This window comes from Rhinichthys klamathensis, unplaced genomic scaffold, assembly GCF_029890125.1.
Source record: "Rhinichthys klamathensis goyatoka isolate OS25496 unplaced genomic scaffold, OSU_Roscu_1.1 h1tg000021l_1, whole genome shotgun sequence".
Classification (NCBI taxonomy): Eukaryota; Metazoa; Chordata; class Actinopteri; order Cypriniformes; family Leuciscidae; genus Rhinichthys; species Rhinichthys klamathensis.
Genome location: NW_026606572.1, coordinates 3678617 through 3701557, shown reverse-complemented (window position 1 = coordinate 3701557; position 22941 = coordinate 3678617). Strand labels below are relative to the sequence as shown.

The 22941-nt window shown below is 46.3% G+C and overlaps 1 protein-coding gene across 1 annotated transcript in view; it reads right to left on the bottom strand.

Moving 5' to 3' along the window:
* Positions 1 to 22941, bottom strand: part of wnt6b (wingless-type MMTV integration site family, member 6b) — a 47026-nt gene that overhangs the window by 7332 nt on the left and 16753 nt on the right. Inside the window, exon 3 of the mRNA XM_056241833.1 lies at positions 3224 to 3528. Within this exon, the coding sequence (XP_056097808.1) occupies positions 3224 to 3528 (305 nt within the window). The remainder of the gene's footprint in view (positions 1 to 3223; positions 3529 to 22941) is intronic.

The window sequence follows — 22941 nt, the reverse complement described above, 5'->3', positions numbered from 1 at the left end:
TGCGGCAGGGTGGTTCTCTACTCTCAAATTTGTGAGATTCTACAATCTGGACCTGGGAGCTACACCAGATTCACAGGTGCTTTTGTCTTAGTGTGCTTGCAGTGATTCACACAAACAGGCCCTAGTAAGTCTGGCAATTTGAGCATTTTCGCTCCCAAAGCTTCAATGACGATGATGCAGTGCGAGTTCCCTCGAAATGGATTGTCTCGTGTTACGACTGTAACCATGGTTCCCTGAGAAAGGAAGGAGACGGTGCGTCTCATTGAATCCCTGTGATCGACTTGCTTTGGCCTATTAGTAGCTGACAATTTTTGGTCTGGGTGCGCTTAATAGCTTCCTGGTCCTGACGTCACCCACCTGTGACATTCCGTCATGCCATTAGACTGATTTCACACACGTGCTTCAGACGAATTCTAGCAGAGGCGTTCCCAAAGCGTCAATGACAATAACGCAGCATTTCGTTCCCTTTCGTTGTAACCTGAGACATTCTCAATAAATGGAGAAAACATTCTTTATGGAAAATCTATTGTGTAATATCTTTACATATGATGCAATGTCCATAAGGCATTAAAGTTTATTATTGAATTACTGCAGATATGCATTTCTGTGTTTGCATTTTCTGTGTTTGCATCTCATTCATTGTTGTGAATGAGATGAGAAAAATAGCCAGCTGAATATCACCTCTGCTCAGTGTCGTATTGCACATATTACTTAATAAATAATTAATATTAAATTAATATTATTGACTATTTTCTACTCTGAAAGGAACTGGATGCGTCAACTCATAATAATATTTACTTGTTTAATTTAATGTACATAATGCTGTCATTTTAAAAGCCCTAGTTAAACAAAAAAACGACACTCCTTTATATATATTAAATTGACCTAGACAATAAGGAACAGAGAGAGTGGTGATTTGGGGAAACTAGTCTCAACTGTCTTCTTCAGCTTCTGCCAAGTGTATTTCCATAACATTTCCGAGCTCTTCCATGCTTGAGCTTTTGAAGTGCACCATCTGCTCATTTGAGCTTAACTATCTCTGAAGGGTTGTACAGGCAAAATAGCACACGACTGTGCTTGTATCATCTGCATCAATGCAAACAAATCTATCTACAGTGATATCGTACCAAGAACATAAAAAAAAAAAAAAAAAAAAACATCTACGCCAAACCTGCATGAGGGCGACAGGTACTAACTGAGGCGCTGTACAAAACACTGTGCAAAACATGTAAGTAAATACTGTAAAAGCTATCTGGCTAGTCATCACAATTCCTAATTTTGTTTATTGTTGATATGTATTAACAAAGGTTGTGAACTAAGTACTCTATATTACAAAAATATATAAAATTAGTTTCTGTCAGGACCACTATCGTCAAATACGATTGACAATTAGCATACAGTTTGGATTGGCGGTATGATTCTGTTCTGGGCGAGAACTCCCTGCGCATCCATGCAGCCTAGCATGGATAAGAGCAGGGAGAGCAGCAATAACCCCCTTAGGGTAAACAGAACAGAACCAAAATTAATGTTTTGCAGATATCATTAATTCAAAATTTGAATGTACAACATAATTCGAGAATTTAGTCTGATTCAAAGGCGAATTAGAATGCCAAATCCTGACTGGACGAGAGGAGGAGCTGGGGATGGAGGAGGGTAATTAGCTCCTGAGAAACATGATAGCTGTTGATAATACTGAAGGAGCTTATATATGAATGTTATGCTGTTATGGGCGTCGCATTCCTATAGGTAGACGTGGATCAGCTGAGATTCAGCTGATGCGAGCTTGACTAACGTGACCTGGCAGAACTGACGCTATACGCTTGATTTCTGTTGCATTAATTGCTCTTGCACATGCATATAGTACAGAATAACGTACAAAGTCTGAAAAAGTTGCCTGCAGTATTATACAACACCGCCACAACAATGCTACTGCATCTACATTGTGATACAGACAACACAGTGTAATCCGAGACTTAAAGGGGTAGTTCACCCAAAAATTCTGTCAGTAACTACTCACCCTCATGTTCCAACCCCGTAAGACTTTCGTTCATCTTCGGAACACAAATTAAGATATTTTTGATTGAATCTGAGAGCTGGATCACTCCTCCATAGGCTTCTAAGGGATTGAAACTTGCCGGCCCAGAAAAGTTATTAAAGACATCGTTAAAATAGTCCAATCCAAGTCAAGCGACGAGAAAACTTTTTGAACTATCCCTATTAACTGACTGGTTGTTTATTTGATAATATGTAGTTAAAAAGGTGCACATTGTTCTGTCAATATTATTTTATAAAAATGTATACCTTATAAATGTCAAAGGTGCACATTGTTTTGTCAATATTATTTTATAAAAATGTTAACCTTATAAATGTATTTACTGTTGCGTTTGATCATTTAATGCACCCCCCAAAAAAAGACCCCAAAACTTTCAACGGCAGTGCATAGTGTTACGACATTATTTTTAAATATATTTTAATTTAATATATAGATAGGGCCAATTATTGGATTGAATTTATACTGCCAGCCACCGCTAAACGACTGTAAAAAGCTATTAAGTCTGGTTAAACATTGCTAGAATTGTTTTAAAAATGTAATTCTACAGCTATTTGTGACAAGATAAACATGAAAGCCTGTAGCCAGCAGCCATATCACCCTGTAGCCCAAGACTGGTTGCCCACTGAAGCTAAGCAGGGCTGAGCCTGGTTAGTACCTGGATGGGAGACCTTCTGAGAAAACCAGGTTGCTGCTGGAAGAGGTGTTAGTGAGGCCAGCAGGGGGCGCTCACCCTGTGGTCTGTGTGGGTCCTAACGCCCCAGTATGGTAATGGGGACACTATACTGTCAAAGAGCACCGTCCTTCGGATGAGACGTTAAACCGAGGCCCTGACTCTCTGTGGTCACAAAAAAAAATCCCAGGATGTCTTTCGAAAGAGTAGGTGTGTAACCCTGGCATCCTGGCCAAATTTGCCCAGTGGCCTCTGTACATCATGGCCTCCTAATAATCCCCATATATATATATACCAATTGGCTTCATCACTATCTCCTCTCCACCAGTAAGCTGGTGTGTGGTGGGCGTTCTGGCGCAATATGGCTGCCGTCGCATCATCCAGGTGGATGCTGCACACTGGTGGTGGTTGAGGAGATTCCCCCTTCTGTAAAGCGCTTTGAGTGCCGAGAAAAGCGCTATATAAATGTAATGAATTATTATTATTATGAAATAACGTACCAGTCGTCCAGCCTCATTATTATGAAGGTCTATCAGTGTGCGGATGTCACTCTTGCCCTTCCTCCGTCTGGCGTCCATGAACTGCTTGGACTTCTCATAGCCGAACTCCACGTCGTCCCCACAGCCCCCCCACTCCCACTTGACCCCTTCGGTTGGGCCAATACTGGCTAAACGAGGGGGAGGCCCTCTACTCCGTGTGGCCTCGCAGCCGCATTGCAGCAGCTCCCCCATGCTGCAAGCCTGGGTCACTGCATGCGTCACACCCGCTGCTGTGATGGCATACACAAACGCTGTCTCTCGGATGTCTGTGAAAACACACACACACACACACACACACACACACACAGAGAAAGAGAGAGAGACAGACATCAAAGTTAGCTTCTGATTGTTGGCCAGACTGGGTTGCATCTGACTCTGATAATTATGGCACTTTAGATATCCTAAAGCTGCATGGGCTATTTCTGTGATAAGGTAGTCTCATCCCAACGACAGTACTACTGTGGCACAAGCCATATATGAGGACAGAGCAAGCTGCATTGTGGATAAGTCCTTATGCTGCTCAGTTAAAGATCATGTTCCATGATGCTCCAATATGTAAGAACTTTTTTAAACTAACAACCCAAACATGACAGGAATAAATTACGGTGTACAATATATTAAAATAGAAACATTTATTTTAAATGAAAATTATATTTCACAATATTACTGTTATTACTGAATTTAAATAAATGCAACATTGGTGAACACAACATTTATATATATTTGTATATATATATATATATATATATATATATATATATGTTTGTATATATAAATGCATTTTCATTATTTAAATTAAAATATACACTTTATGTAAAAAGTTATTTTAAAAGAAAGTGACAGGGCCAATTCACTAGAAGAATTTATTAAATGGTAACATTTAATAATGCTTTCTGAAAACAAAAGCAGATGTGTTTAGCAACTTGTAGTAAGGGAGTTGAAAGAAAGTTGAAGTGAGTGTGCAGTCACTCTTCAGTCTTGTGCCAATTCTCCATCGCATGATTCGGTGAATGGGATTCATTAAAGCCAGTGAAATCAAATCAGAGCTCATGAGCGCACACACACACACACACACACACAGATATTAATCCAAGCTGTCCATTCACACGCCCACTGTCGTCTTCATACTGTGAAGCAATGTGTGTGCATTCCTGTTTTGATACATCTATGGACATTCTGACAGCACCCCACCTGAAATCACCTGTAGCTTTCTGGCACACAAAACACCAATGAAATCTATATAAACTGAGTACTGTTCACTACATTACTATCCAAAAATGCAGTACCCTAAAGAGAAGCAGATTATGTGCATTTCATTTTTATTTTTGTACATTTCTGTCACTGTCTGGCTGTATAAATATTGCACAAAGGCGAAGAACTCACAAAAATAGTCTTTAATACAATAATCCATAGAATACAGAGCAGAATCACAGGGTAAACACATCCACTAAGACGATACAGGACAAAGAACCAAGGATAACTCAGGGCTTATAGAAACAGAACAGGTGTGGGGAACTAATTAACAACAATAGAAACAAACCAGTGGCGGGAAAATGAGAACAAAGGAAACAGGAACTAGAATAAAACCAAAACAGAACATACTGTACATGTGACACATACATTACAGATCCTCCGATTCTCTGAATACTGATGTATATATTAGCCCCTACAGGATTTCGTAATAAATAATAAGAAAAAAAGAAAATCAATGGCTGCTCATGTACTATTATTCAATAATTTATCTTTCTCAATGCATGCTGACATTTCAGACAGCACGACCTGTGTTGTCCAATTCACGAACAAATAATTCTTATGAATTGGTTCTGTGATTCAATACACTCTGGAATTCAGAGGTTACTGCTTAGAATGAGGAATCCTTCAGTGAATCCATGAAAGTGCATCATTGCTTCAATGAAGCCATTAATCTTCTGTTCCCTTTCAGTCGCTCATGTTCGACGTAGTCGACGTGTCGACTGATTGGGATCACGCTTAGGAAGCCTGTCATCTTCAAGTATTGATAAAACGAGCCAATGCACATTGGCGTGCGAGCTTTGCATCTCATGCTCCGCCTCGCAGCGCAGCTATAAATACTGAAGTGGATGCACGCACCATTTATCTTTCGCTTCGGAGCCGATCGTTCTTCACGTAGATGTCTCTGAAGAGTGTTGAATATTTTCAACGAGTGAGTGTGTCTGTGCTTCTTCTGGAAGTCTCTCCCGGTGCTGGTGTTTCTACAGCGCGAGTGCAGTGGTCGCGAGCCTTCTGAGCTCTCAACTGCTGTTTTAACAGCATTCCTTTTTATGATTGTTTGTCTGACGTTTGGTTGAGGGCGAAGAAAGTGAGTGCTTCACTGGTACAGGCTGCACCATTCCTGTCAGTGTTGTCGCCAGAGGGGATTTAGAAGTAGGTATACGCAATGCCGACTGAAAAAGAAGTGGGTATACGCCGTATACCTGCGTATACCCTGCACTTACCACTGGTTGTCGCGATCATTCCCCTGTGTGGTCCGGCACTGATGAGAGTCCCAAACTTCCTGAAAGAGCAACACCGGTGCGTTTGCGTCTTTTTCAAGATGTCATTCCACCAGTACGTTTCTGGATGCGGTTGTTCCCTGTCCCCCTCTGACGGTCAGAATAGTTGTATCACGTGTTTGGGCTTACAGCACGCTGAAGCAGCTTTTGTGGATAGTTCATGTTCCCAGTGCGGGAACATGATTATCGTGGTGTTGAGATCAAGACTCGCCTTCGTCCACAAAGGTGGAGTCCCCATTACCACACCCCACCCCAGGGTGCCGTGTGGGATGGGTGATCAGAGGATTATAATGATGACCTTGACGGAGGAGCGGTGAAGGGTTACGAGGCTATCCCTCCAGTGGAGCGGTCTGTCGCGACACACCTGTGTCCGGCGGCCGCTACCTTTTGGACGGGGGATCCTCATCTCCCCTCTCGTCCTTTCTGACGGGCAGAGCTTACAAAGCCTGTGGGCAAGCCGCTTCCTCTTTGCATGCCATGGTGTTGCTACAGGTCTACCAGGCCAAGGCAGTCAGCAGTCATGGATATGCATGAGGGTAGCCCAGACCGTGCGCTCATAGGTGAGCTCCACACTACAACCAACCTCGCCCTCTGGGGCACGAGCGTTGTGGTGTGCGCGGTCGGTCTGGCGATGTCCACTTTAGTGGTCCAGGAGCGCCATCGCTGGCTCAACCTGGTTAATATGACGGATGCGGACATGGTTCGGTTCCTGGACTCCCCAATTTCCCAGGTTGGGCTATTCGGTGATGTGGTGGAGAACTGCGCCCAACAGTTCTCTGCCGCCCAAGTGCAGACGGAGGCCATCTGGCACATCCTGCCCTGGCGGCCCGCTGCTGCCTGTGGCAGCTCCTCCGCCTGCTCGTCGCCGAGGGCGTCCCCCTGCCACCGCTTCAGCTCCCGCTGGGCCTCCGCAGCAGCCTCCACCCAGGCCTCAGCATGGAGCCAGCCGCAGACAGGCCGCCCAGCCTGTCTCAGGCGCTGCCAAACCAGGTGGCAAGCGTAAGACTAAGCGTCCCTGAGACAGGCCACCCAGGTATGTGGGGACGAGCTCTTCAGATGGTTACCATTCCGCCGCTGGCTCCCCGGTGTCAAGCGGTACCCAAATTGTCAAAATAGCTAATTCCTCCGTTCCCAAGAGGGTCAGACTGGTGGTGTGCGACCCTGTAAAGCCTTGTATCCCTCAGCCCCCTCTTGTGTCGCCAGCTGGTAGCTTGAAGGCGTGACCCGGTCACGCCTTCTCACGCACACCCTGCCGACCCGTGGAGACAGGTAAGTGTCGTACCGCACACTCAGACCCCGCTTCGGGCTGCCCCCGGGCCTTCCAAGCCAGGTCCCTGTCCTCCACTTCTCTGCCACGTTCTGTGGTGCCTCTGGTCCCCCTGGCCCGATTCGTGGAATCCTGGAGAGTGCTTCGCAACCGTTCCAAAAGGCTCCTCCGTACCATCAGACTCGGCTACACGATTCAGTTCGGCCGGTGTCCGCCCAAGTTCAGTGGCGTTCGTTACACGTCGGTGTTGAGCGAACGTACCCCTGTCATGCGCGCGGAGATTGCAGTCCTACTGGCGAAGGATGCAATAGAGCCGGTTCCTCCAGCCGTTATGAAGACCAGATTCTACAGCCCGTATTTCATTTTACCCAAGAAAGGCGGTGGGATACGGGCACTCTTGGACCTGCGAGTCTTGAATTGGGCCCCTCACAAGCTTCCGTTCAAGATGCTAACACAGAAACGCATTTTCGAATGCATCCGTCCCCGAAATTGGTTTGCTGCGATCGACCTGAAGGACACGTACTTTTATGTCTCCGTCCTGCCACGACACAGGCCATTCCTGCACTTCGCGTTCGAGGGTCTAGCGTATCAGTACAAAGTCCTACTCTTCGGGCTGGCCCTGTTGCCCCCGCGTCTTTACGAAGGTCGTGGAGGCGGCCATTGCATGGTGTTCGTGTCCTAACTATCTCGACGACTGGCTGATACTAGCTCAGTCTCGAGAACAGTTGTGCGAACACAGGGACTTGTTGACCCAACATATCAGCCAGTTGGGTCTTCGGGTCAACTGGGAAAAGAGCAAACTCGCCCCGTGCAGAGGATCTCTTTTCTCGGTATAGAGCTGGACTCGGTCCAACAGACAGCACGCCTCACAGAGGAACGTGTCCGGTCAGTGCTGAACTGCCTGAATACAGTCAAGAGCAGAACAGTGGTTCCACTGAAACTTTTTCAGAGGCTCCTGGGGCATGTGGCAACCGCAGCCGCAGTAACGCCGCTCGACATGCTCCATATGAGACCGCTTCAACACTGGCTTCACGGCCGAGTCCCGAGGTGGGCGTGGCAGAGCGGCACGCTCCGTGTGACAATCACCCCGGCCTGCTGCCAAACCCTCAGCCCGTGGTCAGACCCTTCGTTTCTCCGGGCCGGAGTGCCCCTTGAACAAGTGTCCAGGCATGCTGTGGCCTCCACAGATGCCTCCAACACCGGCTGGGGGCCCTCGTACAACAGGCATGCAGTAGCAGGGATCTGGGCGGGCCCCCAACTGCATTGGCACATCAATTGCCGAGAGTTGTTTGCAGTACACCTTGCTTTGAGACGCCTCAAAACGCCGCTGCTCGGCAAGCATGTACTGGTCCGTACGGACAACACTGCGACCATTGCGTACATCAACCATCAAGGTGGTCTACGCTCTCCTCGCATGTCGCAACTCGCCCGGCACCTCCTCCTATGGAGTCAGAAGCATCTGAGGTCACTTCGTGCCACTTATATTCCCTGCCTGCTCAGTCGTGCCGCCAACGAGCTCTCACGACAGCCTGTGACCCAGGGTAAGTGGAGACAGCTGATCTGGGATCACTTCTGGGCCGCACAGATAGATCTGTTTGCCTCTCCGGACTCGTCCCATTCCAGTTGTTTTACTCCCTGACCGAGGGGACCCTCGGCACGGATGCACTGGCAAACAGCTGGCCCCGGGGCCTCCGCAAGAATGTGTTTCCCCCAGTGAGCCTTCTTGCACAGACACCGTGCAAAGTCAGGGAGGAGGAGGAGCAGGTCTTGCTAATTGCACTGTATTGGCCCAACCGCACCTGGTTCCCTGCTCCTCTTGACAGCCCCTCCCTGGCCCATTCCTTCTCTCTCAGGGACAGGGCAACGTATGGCACCCGCATCCAGACCTCTGGAAACTCCATGTTTGGTCCCTGGACTGGACGCGGAGGTTCTAGGTGATCTACCACAATCAGTCGTAGACACCATCCCTTCTGCGAGAGCACCCTCTACGAGGCATGCTTACGCTCTGAAGTGGAACCTGTTCATTGTAAGGTGTAAGTAGGAGGAGCCTCAGATTGTCCAAGATGGCGCCGCTGTGTTTGGCATGCCGTCTGTCGCATCCTCTAGTTTTGATGTCCTTACTGTTTTTATGCTTGTCTTTTTTAACTACTGGTTGTAAAATGGCGCTGACGTACGATCGTCAAACACTTCTGGACATTCGACTGATTGTTGAAGCTGCTAGAGGTGACATTTACCTGCCTCGTCCCTCTCCTTTGCCTACTCATACTTACCTTCCAGTATACCAATATTGGCGTCCTGCTGACTTGCCTTGGAAGAGGAAACGTCGGAGAAAACGTGGAAAGCGGGGTGGAGCCGCTGCTCGGCTCAGGTCTCCTGCGTGGCCGCCATCTGAGAGGCTCTGCGAGCGGCGTGTTTACCCGCACTCGCTGAGTGCTGGTGCATGGTCGCCGTTTGCTGATAGGCTATCTCCTCTGCTTACGACCAGAGAACGGCGTGCGCTCTGGCGTCCGCTAGATACATCGCATCGATGGCTTCGACCCGTGGTCCCCGGCACTCTTTCAACATATACGCGCTGCCTTCCTCCTCGTCGTCGCGCGTGTGGAGTAAATATCTCTAATCTTCGACCGTTGCAGAGATCAATTCAGCTGCAGGAGGACACGAAGCTACTAAAAGTGGCTCTGATCAACGCACGCTCTCTGGTAAACAATACTTTTATATTAAATGACTTTTTTACCCTTCACACCCTGGATATCTTATGTATTACCGAAACCTGGATTAAACCGGGAGACTTAAGTCCATTTACTGAACTTGTGCCACAGGGCTGTAACTTCCTTAATTCCCCCCGATTGTCCGGTCGTGGTGGGGGGTTAGCTACAGGGCCCTATTTTAACGATCTGAAACGCAAGTGTCAAAGCGCAAAGCGCAAGTAACTTTGTGGGCGGATCCCGGCGCTGTTGCTATTTTCCCGGAGAGATAAATGCCTCTTGCGCCAGGCGCAAATCTAAAAGGGGTTGGTCTGAAGTAGCTTCATTATTCATAGGTGTGGTTTGGGCGTAACGTGAAATAAACCAATCAGAGCGTCATCTCACATTCCCTTTAAGAGCAGGTGCGCTTGTTCTAAAGCGGATTCCTATTATAACGGCGGATTTGCCAGGCGCGCCTGGAGCGGTTCACAGCCGAGGAGACCGACGTTCTCGTCAGGGCCGTAAAACACAGAGAAGTGACATGGGGATGGAGAAACCCACCCAAATTAACTTCTGTTAAACAGGCGTATAATTTGAGTAAATGTGTAAGCTACATGTACCTATGCTTTTATAATAAATTGTCTATCTATCTATCTATCTATCTATCTATCTATCTATCTATCTATCTATCTATCTATCTATCTATCTATCTATCTATCTATCTATCTATCTATCTATCTATCTATCTATCTATCTATCTATCTATCGTAATAATGTATGATTTGCAAAAATGAAAACTGCTACTTAGATGAGAGAATCAAAGTGTATGCGCGTTGTGCACACGCTACATTGATTATGGCCAAGCATGCGCCCTTAAAATAGCATAAAGAACAACGCGCAACGCGCCACTGACTTTAGACTACTTTTTTTCTGGTCAGTGGCGCAATTGTTTTATAGAACAGCAAAATAGCATGAGGGAAAGTTTGCGCCGGAACACGCCTCCTCTTTGCGCTGAACCGCCCCGGGGAGCGCAAGTGTATTTCTTAGTTAACCGACGTGCGTCTGTGGAGGAAAAAAGTCCGCTTTGCGCGGGTGCAAAATAGGAATGATACATGCGTCAGTGTACAAAGTCATTTGCGTCGGGTGCAAGATAGGGCCCACAGTGTTTAAAAACAACCATCTCTGTCACTGTCTATCAACTCATAAACGCAGGAGTTTTGAAGTTCAGCTATGCCAACTCTCTCTGGTAAATCCAGTGGTTTTTGTTATCATATATCGGCCACCCCATGCAAATAATGACTTTATTAACGAATTTGCTGAATTTCTGTCTGAAATTGTCACCTGCCATGATCAAATTCTAATTATTGGGGACTTCAATATCCATGTGTGCTGTGATTCTAAGCCTCTCTCAAAAGACTTCCTTAGCTTAATAGATTCCTTTGACTTTGTGCAATGGGTGTCCGGACCAACTCATGTCCGGGGGCATACCTTGGACTTGATTTTATCTCGTGGTCTATCGGTGTTGAACGTCAAAATTGGTGAACCAGGCTTATCCGATCATATGCCCTTATTGTTTTCTGTGCCACTTGATGGAAATGCTGAAGGACATTCTCCACTGCCACGTTTGACTCGAATTCTCACTGAATGTTCAAGCAATGAATTTTGCTCTAGGTATGTACAATTGTACGCTACTCAGGATGCAAACCTTTCCATATCCCACTTAGATGCTGATGAACATTTAAGTATTTTTAACACTACCTGCTTTAACATTTTAAATTCCATCGCCCCCCTAAAAGAGAAAAAAAGCAAGCATAACTCATTACCTTGGCATAATGATATTACTCGTTCTCTCAGACAGACCTGTCGAAGGGCAGAACGCAAATGGAAAAAAGACCGATTACAAGTTTCATATGAAATCCTAAGGGACTCTCTTTCTGCCTTTCAACGAGCTGCTAAGGTTGCAAAGAGTAGATACCTTTCAAACTTAATCATACGGAATAGCCATAAGCCAAATATCCTATTTTCCACTATTGAATCTGTTCTCCACCCAAAGGTTAATTTATTCCCTGACGCATCTGTCTCATTATGTGAGGACTTTGTGACATTCTTCAATGACAAGATCTCCAAAATTACATCTTCGCTGTGTACCTCATCGTATAAACTGTCTGATGTCCCACTCTCCTCTTCCACTTGGTCTGTCTTTGAGTCTGTTAGCCTCAATTCTTTGATCGAGACTATGTCTCATCTGAAGCCAACTACGTGCCCCAATGACGTCATTCCATCTCGTTTCCTGGGGCAAGTTATTGAGACTGTCGGCCCTGACCTGTTGTCTGTAATCAACAAATGTCTCCATACTGGTACGGTACCTTTTGATTTTAAACTGGCCACAGTGCGACCCCATCTTAAAAAAACTAGTCTGGACTCCAAACTATTGGCTAACTTTCGACCTATCTCAAATCTACCATTTTTATCTAAGATTTTAGAGAAAATTGTTTTAAATCAACTTCAGTCCTATCTGACTATTAGTTCTATTCATGAAAAATTTCAATCTGGCTTTAAAACCCGCCATAGTACTGAGACAGCACTCCTAAGAGTTTTAAACGATATCATGCTAACCACTGATTCTGGGCAGTCTATGGCGTTGGTACTGTTAGACCTCAGTTCTGCCTTCGATTTAGTTAACCATGACATTCTCATATCACGCCTTGAAACATGTGTTGGTCTTCGTGGCACGGTACTACAGTGGTTTCGGTCGTACCTCTCTGACAGGAGGTATGTTGTCAATATCGGTCACCATTCTTCCTCTGAAACAACTGTAAATTCTGGTGTCCCCCAGGGCTCAATCCTTGGTCCTGTACTGTTCTCCCTGTTTATGCTTCCACTTGGGTCTATTTTCAATAAGTACGGGGTCTCCTTTCATTTGTATGCTGATGACACCCAGATTTACATCCCTCTGAAGCATGATGATAGGCAGGCATTACAGCCTATCACGAATTGTCTGGGAGAGCTAAAACTTTGGCTTACGTCTAACTTCCTGAGCTTGAATGAGAGTAAAACCGAATTTATTGTGTTTGGTTCAAATGGACAATATTTACATGCCCCTGATTTTGCATCCTTGTCGCCTTATAGTACCACGTGTGCCAGAAACTTGGGTGTTTGGTTTGATACCAATCTTAAATTTGACAAGCAGATAAGTACTGTGATCAAGTCGTGTTTTTATCATCTTCGTCTTTTGTCAAAGGTGAAGCCTTTTCTTTCCCTTAAGAAATTCGAAACGGCCATGCATGCTTTTGTTACATCACGACTTGATTATTGTAACTCACTGTATATTGGCGCTTCACAGGCCTGTGTTGCGCGTTTGCAGTTAGTTCAAAATGCAGCGGCTCGGCTTCTTTTTGGGAAGCGTAAATATGAATCTATCACACCGACCTTGATCTCACTACATTGGCTGCCGGTCAAATATAGAATTGATTTTAAAATTCTACTGTTTGTTTTTAAATCCGTTCATAATGAGGCACCACAGTATTTGTCAGACCTCTTACACTGTCACGCTCAGCCAAGGTCACTCAGATCAGCTAACTCTGGTCTGCTGCAAGTGCCGAGGACTAGATTAAAAAATAGAGGAGATCGTGCCTTCTCTGCCATTGGCCCTAAATTATGGAACGGTCTCCCGGCCCATATCAGAACTGCCCCAACACTATCGACCTTTAAGTCTACTCTTAAGACTTATCTTTTTTCTATAGCGTTTAATATACCCTGACTCTTTATTTTATGATTTTACTTTCGTGTGTTATACCCATTTTACAACTGGTGCTTGTCTGTAAATTTGCAAAATTCTTGTATGCATGTACAGCACTTTGGTCAACCTCGGTTGTCTTTAAACTTGTGCTTTATAAATAAACATGTATTGTATTGTATTCATTGAGTGGTGTTCTTCTCACCGAGAAGAACCCCGAAGGTGTTCGATCGGGTCCGTGCTTTCTTTCCTACAAGATGGGCTGGAGTGAGGGCTGTCTCCCTCCACTCTCAAAGTGTATGTTGCATCTATTGCCGCACATCACGATGCAGTGGATGGGAGATCCGTGGGAAAGCACGACCTGATCGTCAGGTTCCTGAGGGGAGCGAGGAGACTGAATCCGCCTTGCGCCCCCTCTATACCCTCTTGGGACTTCAGGATACTGCAGGCAGCTGAGTTAAGTCCTGTCTTCAAAAACAGTTCTCCTGCTTGCTTTGGCCTCCATCAAGAGGGTAGGGGACCTGCATGCATTTTCGGTCGACAAATCGTGCCTGGAATTCGGGCCGGCTAACTCTCACGTTATCCTGAGACCCTGGCCTGGATACGTGCCCAAGGTTCCTATCACTCCCTTTCGGGACCAGGTGGTGAACCTGCAAGCACTGCCCCCGGAGGAGGCAGACCCAGCCCTGGCTTTTCTCTGTCCCGTCCGCTCCTTGCGGTTATATGTGGACAGAAGCCTCAGGACCTCAGACCAGCTCTTTGTCTGTTACGGAGGCTAGCAGAAGGGAAAGACTGTCTCCAAGCAGAGGTTGGCCCACTGGATAGTGGATGCCATCATCTTGGCATATCAATCCCAAGATGCACCATGCCCTCCTGGATTGCGAGCCTACTCAACTCGGAGTGTATGTAGCTTCTTCCTGAGTGTTGGCACAGGGTGCCTTGCTGACAGATGTTTGTAGAGCTGCGGACTGGGCGACACAAAACACGTTCGCTAGATTCTATAGCCTACGTGTCGAGCTGGTTGCTTTGCGTGTGCTCTCTTCACATAGAAGCCAGTTAACACCGTAAGCCCTGCTCGAAGTGTTGGCTTGCTGCACACATTCCCCTCCTATGGACCGGATACGTGCGCCATTCTTGCTCCAGTAGAGTTCCTCTTTAGCCGAACCGTGTTGAGTTCCCCCACACCCCTCGGCAACGGACGTGGCGGAGCGTCCGATGCCAGGGCTAACACTCATATGCACTGGTGGAACCTGTGCTAGGCTGGGTCCATATGTTGTGATCCCTACGGCGATCCCATATGTGTATTCTTCCACGGTACGGCTCCCTGCGGCGAGCCCGTGTCTTTCCGTTGGCAGCACTGATGGGCAGTAACGCGTTAGAAGTAACGCGCTACTGTAATCCGATTACTTTTTTCAAGTAACGAGTAAAGTAAGGGATTACAATTGCAAAAACAGTAATTAGATTACTGTTATTTCCCCGTAAGCAGGCTGCGTTACTGCATTACTTAACCGTGATTTTGTTTCGTGAGACTGTCTCGTGACGTGACGTGAGTCATGCTCGTGACTGACAATGACGTATGAGCGCCGTGACGTCAGTGGTAAACACCGACATGTGTAGTGTTGAACAAGAGACAACATGGAGCGCGGGAGAGAGCAGGACTACGCAGTGTTTAATGCTTGGAAGTACCGTCATTACTTTGAGTTTGACTCGATTAAAGGTGACAAAAACATCAGCGTCCGCTGTACATTCTGCGTGGGAAGAAAACTTTTATCTACAGCGAAAAATTCCACCTCAAATCTGAGCAAGCACCTAGCAAGCCGGCACAGGAATGTGAAACTTACTGAAAAAAACCCTGAACCGCCAACTGACATGACTGCTGCGGCTACATCCAATTCCACTGGGCGAACCTCCGAGGGCCCCTCTCCTGCTAAACAGGTGAAAATAGACTTAAAAGTGTCAGGACTTAGTGCCGCTGAACTGAATAAGCTCGTCGCTGACTATATTGTCGAGGACATGCTGCCAATTTCCACTGTTGACTCTGAATCATTCCGACGCATCGTAGAAAAAATACCGACCAAACACGGTGTCAAGCTGCCGCAGAGAAAGTCATTTGCAGGATACCTTGAGAGAGAATACGACATAATGGACGCTAATTTGAAGGCTGCACTCGGAGATGTAGACTTTGTTTCCACCACTGCTGACATCTGGACGGTGAATAACAAAAGTTCCCTTTCGAACGTCAACTTCGTATTGCGTAGCTATACGCAGTGGGAAAACTCCTTTTTCCTGATTTACTGAAACCTTTATGTAAAACGCATTTGCAGCTGCACAGCTAGCCCACAGACCGCCTGGCTTGCGCATAGGCTGTGCTGCAGCAAATGCACATCCAATGGTGCGGGCGCCTCTGACGTCAGAGCCCGTCAAGGGGCGTGGCCTCAGCCTATATTAGTCCCTGAATTCGCCATTATAGCAGATTTTACTCCTTCAGCGACAAACTAGACGTCTCTGACTATTACTGATCCTTTTCGCCGTCGAACGAGCCTTTTTCAGCTTGAGCAGCTTGCATTTCAGCAGACTACGCTTTAGCTGTGTGTGTCTCCTGACGCCGTCTCACGTGGGGCTATCCGGCGATATCCTTGTATCTTTTTACAATATTACGAGCGTTGTTTCAAATGCCTCGTGTAAAAACCTGCGCCACGTGCGGAGGCAAGCTGCACGAGGCCGATCTACACGCGAGCTGCATCTCATGCCTGGGACTCGACCACGCGGAGAATGCACTCTCTGCCGGCGGATGTGAGGCCTGCGAAAACATGCCCATCTCCATGCTGTGGACTCGGCTAGCTCTCTCCAGGGACGGCGATGCCGCGTCACCCGCGCCCCCTCTCGGGCCTACTTCAGCCGAGAAAGAAGAAGCGCCGCAGCCAACGGCATCCTGAGAGCATGGATGTTTGTGATCGCACGCCGGCCAAGTCCCCGCGTGCGTCACTCTCTCCTGCTCGATCATCTCAATGGGGTGTGACAATGGGGACCATTTCCAGAAGGAAAGTGTTTTTTACAGATGCGTCCAATCTGGGTTGGGGAGCGCTACACGAGGGCGCGCCTGCATCCGGCCTCTGGTCGAGCACGGAGCAGAGCTTGCACATCAACTGTCTGGAAATGAAAGCAGTTGGTTTGGCCCTGAAAACATTCCTGTCAAACCTCAGGGATCACCACGTATTAGTCCGCACGGACAACATGTCAGTAGTGGCCTACATAAATCGCCATGGGGGAGTCGGGTCAAGCGACCTGCATGCCATGGCGAGCGATCTCCTTTTATGGGCAGAGATCAATCTAAGCTCATTGAGAGCTGTGCATATCCCGGGCGCCCAGAATTTGGGTGCGGATATGCTCTCACGAGGCAACACTCCCCTCAGCGAGTGGTCTCTGAACTCACAGACGGTCAGTCTGATATGGGAGGTGTTTGGCAGAGCCTAAATAGACCTGTTCGCCTCGGAAACCAATACACACTGCGAGATGTGTATGTTCTTCTCGAAGAACAGGGACGCGTTGACCCACACCTGGCCCAACCGCCCCCTGTACGCTTTCCCCCCCGTCTCGATGATTCCACAAGTCATCAAACGGATCAGAGAGAGCGAGTGCCCAGTCCTCCTGGTGGCTCCTCTCTGGGAATCCAGACCGTGGTTTCCAGAGCTGGTCCAGTTATCAAACACAGCTCCATGGCCTATCCCTGTGAGGAAAGACCTCCTGACACAAGCGAAGGGAACGTTGTGGCATTCGCGGCCCGATCTTTGGGCCCTCCACGTGTGGCCCCTAAACGGGTATCCGGGCACCTTCCTGTGAAGGTGTTGAACACTATATCTGAAGCTAGGGCCCGTCGACTCGGCGCCTCTATGCTTCGAAATGGGCGGTTTTTTCCAGCTGGTGCTCGAAAAACCATGTAGACCCAGAGTCATGTGAGATATCAGTGGTTCTTACATTCCCACAGGAGCTGTTGGACGAGGGCCGTGCCCCGTCCACGCTCAAAGTGTATGTGGCAGCCATTGCAGCACGTCATGTCCTGGTGGCTGGCCAATCGCTGGGAAGAAACTACCTGGTCATGAGATTTCTGAAGGGTGCTAGGAGGATTAACCCCTCCAGACCTCCCTCTGTGCCACCATGGGACCTTTCCACGGTCCTGGGGGCTTTGAAGGGTCCACCCTTTGAACCGCTCCAGTCGGTTGATCTCAAACCTCTCTCGCTGAAGACCGCTCTTCTGTTAGCATTGGCATCTATCAAGCGAGTGGGTGATTTGCAGGCTCTCTCTGTGAGTCCAGCATGTCTGGAGTTTGCTCAGGATAAATTTAGGGTCATCCTCAAGCCCAGGCATGGGTATGTGCCCAAAGTCCTCTCAACACCGGTCAGAGCACAGGTGGTGACATTATTGACTCTTCCCCCTTCTACTGAGGATGGGGAGGTTAATCTTCTCTGCCCTGTTAGGGCGCTGAGAATTTATCTGGAGCGTTCTGCGTCGTTTAGACAATCAGAACAGCTTTTTGTTTGCTTTGGTGGTCGATCCAAAGGGGGTCCAGTCACTAAACAAAGACTGTCTAAGTGGATAGTGGATACTATTGTTATGGCTTATACCTTAGTGGGTCAGGTTTGCCCTATAGGTATCAGGGCCCATTCGACCAGAGGCATGGCCTCGTCGTGGGCTTGGTCATTTGGCTGTCCCATTCAGGACATTTGTGATGCGGCAGGTTGGTCCTCGCCTTCCACATTTATGAAATTCTATAACATGGAGGTGCCTTCCCTACAGGCGAAGGTGTTTTCAGTATGATTAGGGCCTGACAGTGTCCGGTCCTGTCTTAATGTTACTGTGCACAATCACATTCACATATATACATATATATAAGACCCGCTTTGGCTGGTTATATTTTCATGTACATTTAAACCCGCTTTGGCCGGTTGTATTGCCATGTACTATTTACCCCGACGGAGTCTGGGTTTATTAGTGTGGTATGGTGGTGGTTACTGACTCAGGTATATTATGCGGACCTGACGGTGTCTGGTCCGATGTATACGTGTTAGTATTACGGCTTGTTCTGTTTGCTCAGGGCTCTGAGTTGCAGTGGCAACCAGTTATTCAGTGCGGCATTTTGCACAGTGTTCCCACTGCGTATAGCTACGCAATATGAAGTGACCGTTCGAAAGGGAACTACTTGGTTACTCACGTAACCTCAGTTCCCTGAGTTAGGCAACGAAGTATTGCGTAGCCGGCCGCACTGCATTAAACTGGCTAGTTGTCGCTTCAGTCGTATAAACCTGCTATAATGGCGAATTCAGGGACTAATATAGGCTGAGGCCACGTCCCTTGACGGGCTCTGACGTGTAATGACGTAGAGTGGTCTCATTGGTCACAGAGGCGCCCGCGCCATTGGATGTGCAGTTGCTGCAGCACAGCCTATGAGCGAGCCAGGCGCTCTGTGGGCTAGCTGTGCAGCTGCAAATGCGTTTTACATAAAGGTTTCAGTAAATCAGGAAAAAGGAGTTTTCCCACTGCGTATAGCTACGCAATACTTCGTTCCCTAACTCAGGGAACTGAGGTTACGTGAGTAACCAAGTAGTTTTATGGGTGTAACAGTTCACTGGATTCATTCCACTTTACAGCGCAACAAGGCCGCCCTAGCATGTAAGAGAATTAGAGGCAGGCAAGAGCTTGTGAGAAAACTACATGGGACACGGTAAACACAGATCTATGCTTTGCATTGGAAAGATTAACTGGTACAGTTGAAAAGAAACTGGATAAATTTGGGGACATCATTTACGCATATGGAAGTGAGAGGTTTGGTGTGGAAAAAAGGAAGGAAAAAGTACAAACTACTCCTGGAATGTCTAGACGACAGCAGAAAATTGAAGGGTTAGTTAGAGAAAGGAGACAGCTGAGAAAGCAATGGAAAAGAGCAGAACAAAGTCAGAAGGAGGGACTCAATCTCTTACAAAGGGCCATAAAAGAGGTGGCAACATTACACAGAGCTGAGTGCCTACGGAAACGCTACAAAAAGAAGGAACGTGCGAGGGCTAATTTCTATAAAGACCCATTCAAATTTGTAAAGAAGTTATTCACCAGTGAGAAGAATGGCATTTTAAAAGCATCTAGGGTCGAGCTAGAGAGATATTTGGAGGAAACACATACAGATGCAAAAAGGCATGAGCCTATGTCAATTCCATCAGACATCCCACCTATCAACCCACCAGAATACCAAATGGAGGTCTGTGCACCTAAGTGGAAAGAGGTAGAGCAGGCTGTGAGAAAGGCAAGGGCTTCATCATCTCCAGGGCCAAATGGAGTTCCGTACAGAGTGTACAAGAGTGCTTCAGGAGTTCTACGAATTCTTTGGAAATTGATAAAAGTAGCATGGGAAAAACAGGTTGTACCTAGAGCATGGTGCAGAGCAGGTGGAGTCTTTATACCTAAAGAAAAAGATGCTACAAGCATCAGTCAGTTTCGTCCTATTTCACTATTAAACGTTGAAGGTAAGATTTTCTTCAGCATTATTGCTCAGAGATTGTCCACCTACCTATTAAAGAATGGCTTCATTGACACTTCAGTTCAAAAAGCGGGCATTCCAGGGTTCTCAGGATGCTTAGAACACATCAATGTTATCTGGAAACAAATTCAATCAGCTAAAAAGGAGAGGAAGGAGCGCCATGTGACATTCCTGGATTTGGCTAATGCAAATGGTTCAGTGCCATATGAGCTTCTTTGGGCAGCATTTGATTTTTTTTCAGAGTACCAATGTCAATAACAAATTTAGTGAAAGCCTATTTTGGAGATTTGCAATTTAGTTTCTCAACTCCAGAATTCAGCACTGCATGGCAATGCCTAGAGGTTGGAATAATGGCAGGATGCACCATTTCTCCACTGGCTTTTACCATGGCAATGGAAGTAATAATTAGGGCATCAAGATGGGTAGTAGGAGGAGAGCGATTGGCTTCTGGGATGCGACTACCACCAATCAGAGCATACATGGATGACATGACAATCATGACTACAACAGTACTGCCCTACAAAGGCAAAAGACCTTAACTCGCTAGAGTGTGGAACTGAGAAAAATGACTTTAAAGATTTTTAGTTGTCCCGCCAAATTAATTATAGGTAGGACACTGAAAATCTGGCAATTAGATGTTTAAGTAATGAAAATTATCTACATAACAAAATTTTTAGCTCAAACTTGACTTTTGACCACTATTTTAAAGTTACTGTACTCTGCCTTTGTATTGTCAGCAAAAAGTGAGAAGTCATGCCAAGGCAAAAGGCAGTAACCTCCACATTATCAATATTTGGTTGCTGATCACCATTAACAAAATCATTATAGTAACACCTATAAAATCTAGTGATCATGGCATTTATTTTGTATGATTTATAATTCCCTAGCCTTCTAGTTATTGTGCTTTGGTTGCATTCTGGTGGCCCTATTAATACATTAGACATGACAAAATACCTCCATAGCGGTAAAGACTAAAAAATATCTTCAAGTGGTACCGAGTGGCATAAGACTTGCTAAACACACGTTATAATGTAATGTAATGATCACGATAAAACAGATCCTCGCGCACATTCGACCCGGGGACTGGTTTATAGCGGTGGATCTGAAAGACGCATACTTTCACAGGCATTTACCGAGATTCGTGTTCGAAGGTGTCACGCTCCATTCACGAAAAGTAGCCTATGCAGCGCTTTACCCCTTAGGACTCAGTAGGGAGCGCGTTCTGGACTACTTTGACGACTAATGCATTTATAGCACAACCTTCTGTTTTCTGCGTCTTTTCAGTATGCGTTGGTTTCAGCTGTCTGCCCTATTATTGTGCGTGCACTTCGCTCGTCCCGCGGATTCCGGACGCTGTGTTTTGTATGCATGCTTTTAACAGCTGTTCTGATGTTGTATGCACCAGCACTTCTCGCTTCATTATGTTGTATGCACCAATATACCCTTGTTGCTTCATTATTATCACTCTGTGACTGTGTTATATTAGTCCTTCGTCGGCTCGACCGTGTTCAAGGCGGAGCTGAAGGCGCCGGCGAAATTTTGGCACTCTGCCAGCTAGATCCATGATTGTTTCAACTAGGTCCGGTACCCGAACTGGGTGAGGCGGGGCTTTAGTTCTTTGTTGTATTGACCTGCTTCGGCATGTGTAACATTTTTCTGTCAACTCTACATATATCCTTCGCGATCGATATCGCACGTTTGTCGATGGAGCGGGTTTAAGAGCATAGGCCTACTAAATGTTCTGACCGCATTAGTGCTAAAAAATTCCGTTTTTTTTTTTTTTTTTAAATAAACTATTACATGGCACTTTCTGGAGAGTTTTGTGCAAAGAAATATAGAAAAAAAAGTAGGTCTAGCAAGTCTTATATTTCTGTAATTCACAGAGATCAAACACAAATATGCTGACTGAATAGATTGCTAGTTGAGAAACACTGCTTTAATTAATGTTTTTATGATGACTTTGTGAAAGGTTAACTAAACAGCATGAGCCGTCTTCCTGCTGGCCAGTAAGTTATTTGGCAAATTTCATTCAGATCTGTATTATGCTATAGTTTTTGTTAGTGTTATACATTTCTTACAGATAATCACGATGATCATTGCGTTTGTCTTACCGAATGTGGTAGCTTTATGCAATTACAGTTTGTCTATAAGCTTTTTTTTTTATTAATGCCGACAGTAAAATGTTGCCAGATATTGCTACGAAAAACAAGAAAACAAAATAATAATAATCCGAAATAAGTTCAAAGCTTGTGTTTTGGAAATAAGATTAATATATCACTAACCCTAACATGCAACTTTCCACTTTAATAATTTCCTAAAGTGTCACATTAAATCAGAAAAAACAAGTCGAAGACTACTGCCACCTTTCCATTAGGTGGATCTGGCAACACGGAGGCTGCACGCGCGCCCTCACTCACAACACACTCTCAAGCCCCGTTCACTGCGCTAGCTTCTCCCAGCAACATGCATTGCAAACACTCATATGAGGTGGTTTAAACGGCTAATTAATCATTCAGAGAGCTTGACATTTTATTTTTGAATGTAAAATATGACAGAGTTCCGGACCTCGGTCACCTCATAGCTGGCTACGGCCATGGACTTGTAACATATCGTTAGCACGTACCGGGCATCACAAAAAAGTTTGTTACCTTCTGCAATTTTGCTAAAAACGTTTTGCTTTCCTCCCTCTTCCTGCTTTTTCAGCACCGCTTGGGTAGCTTCTCTGTCTGTCACTCTGTAGCCTACACTGTCTGTCAATAACTTATTTTTCTCCGACAGTTTTTTGGCGCATTACAGCCTTGTCACTTTCGCACGCAGAAAGTGAGATAATGGAATAGTCCAATGTAGTGAGGTGGGGGGGCCCCTCCTGTCTGCGACACTAATGATTTGATGCCTTTTTTCGCAAATGTTTTTTAGAAATATATAATTTGCGAA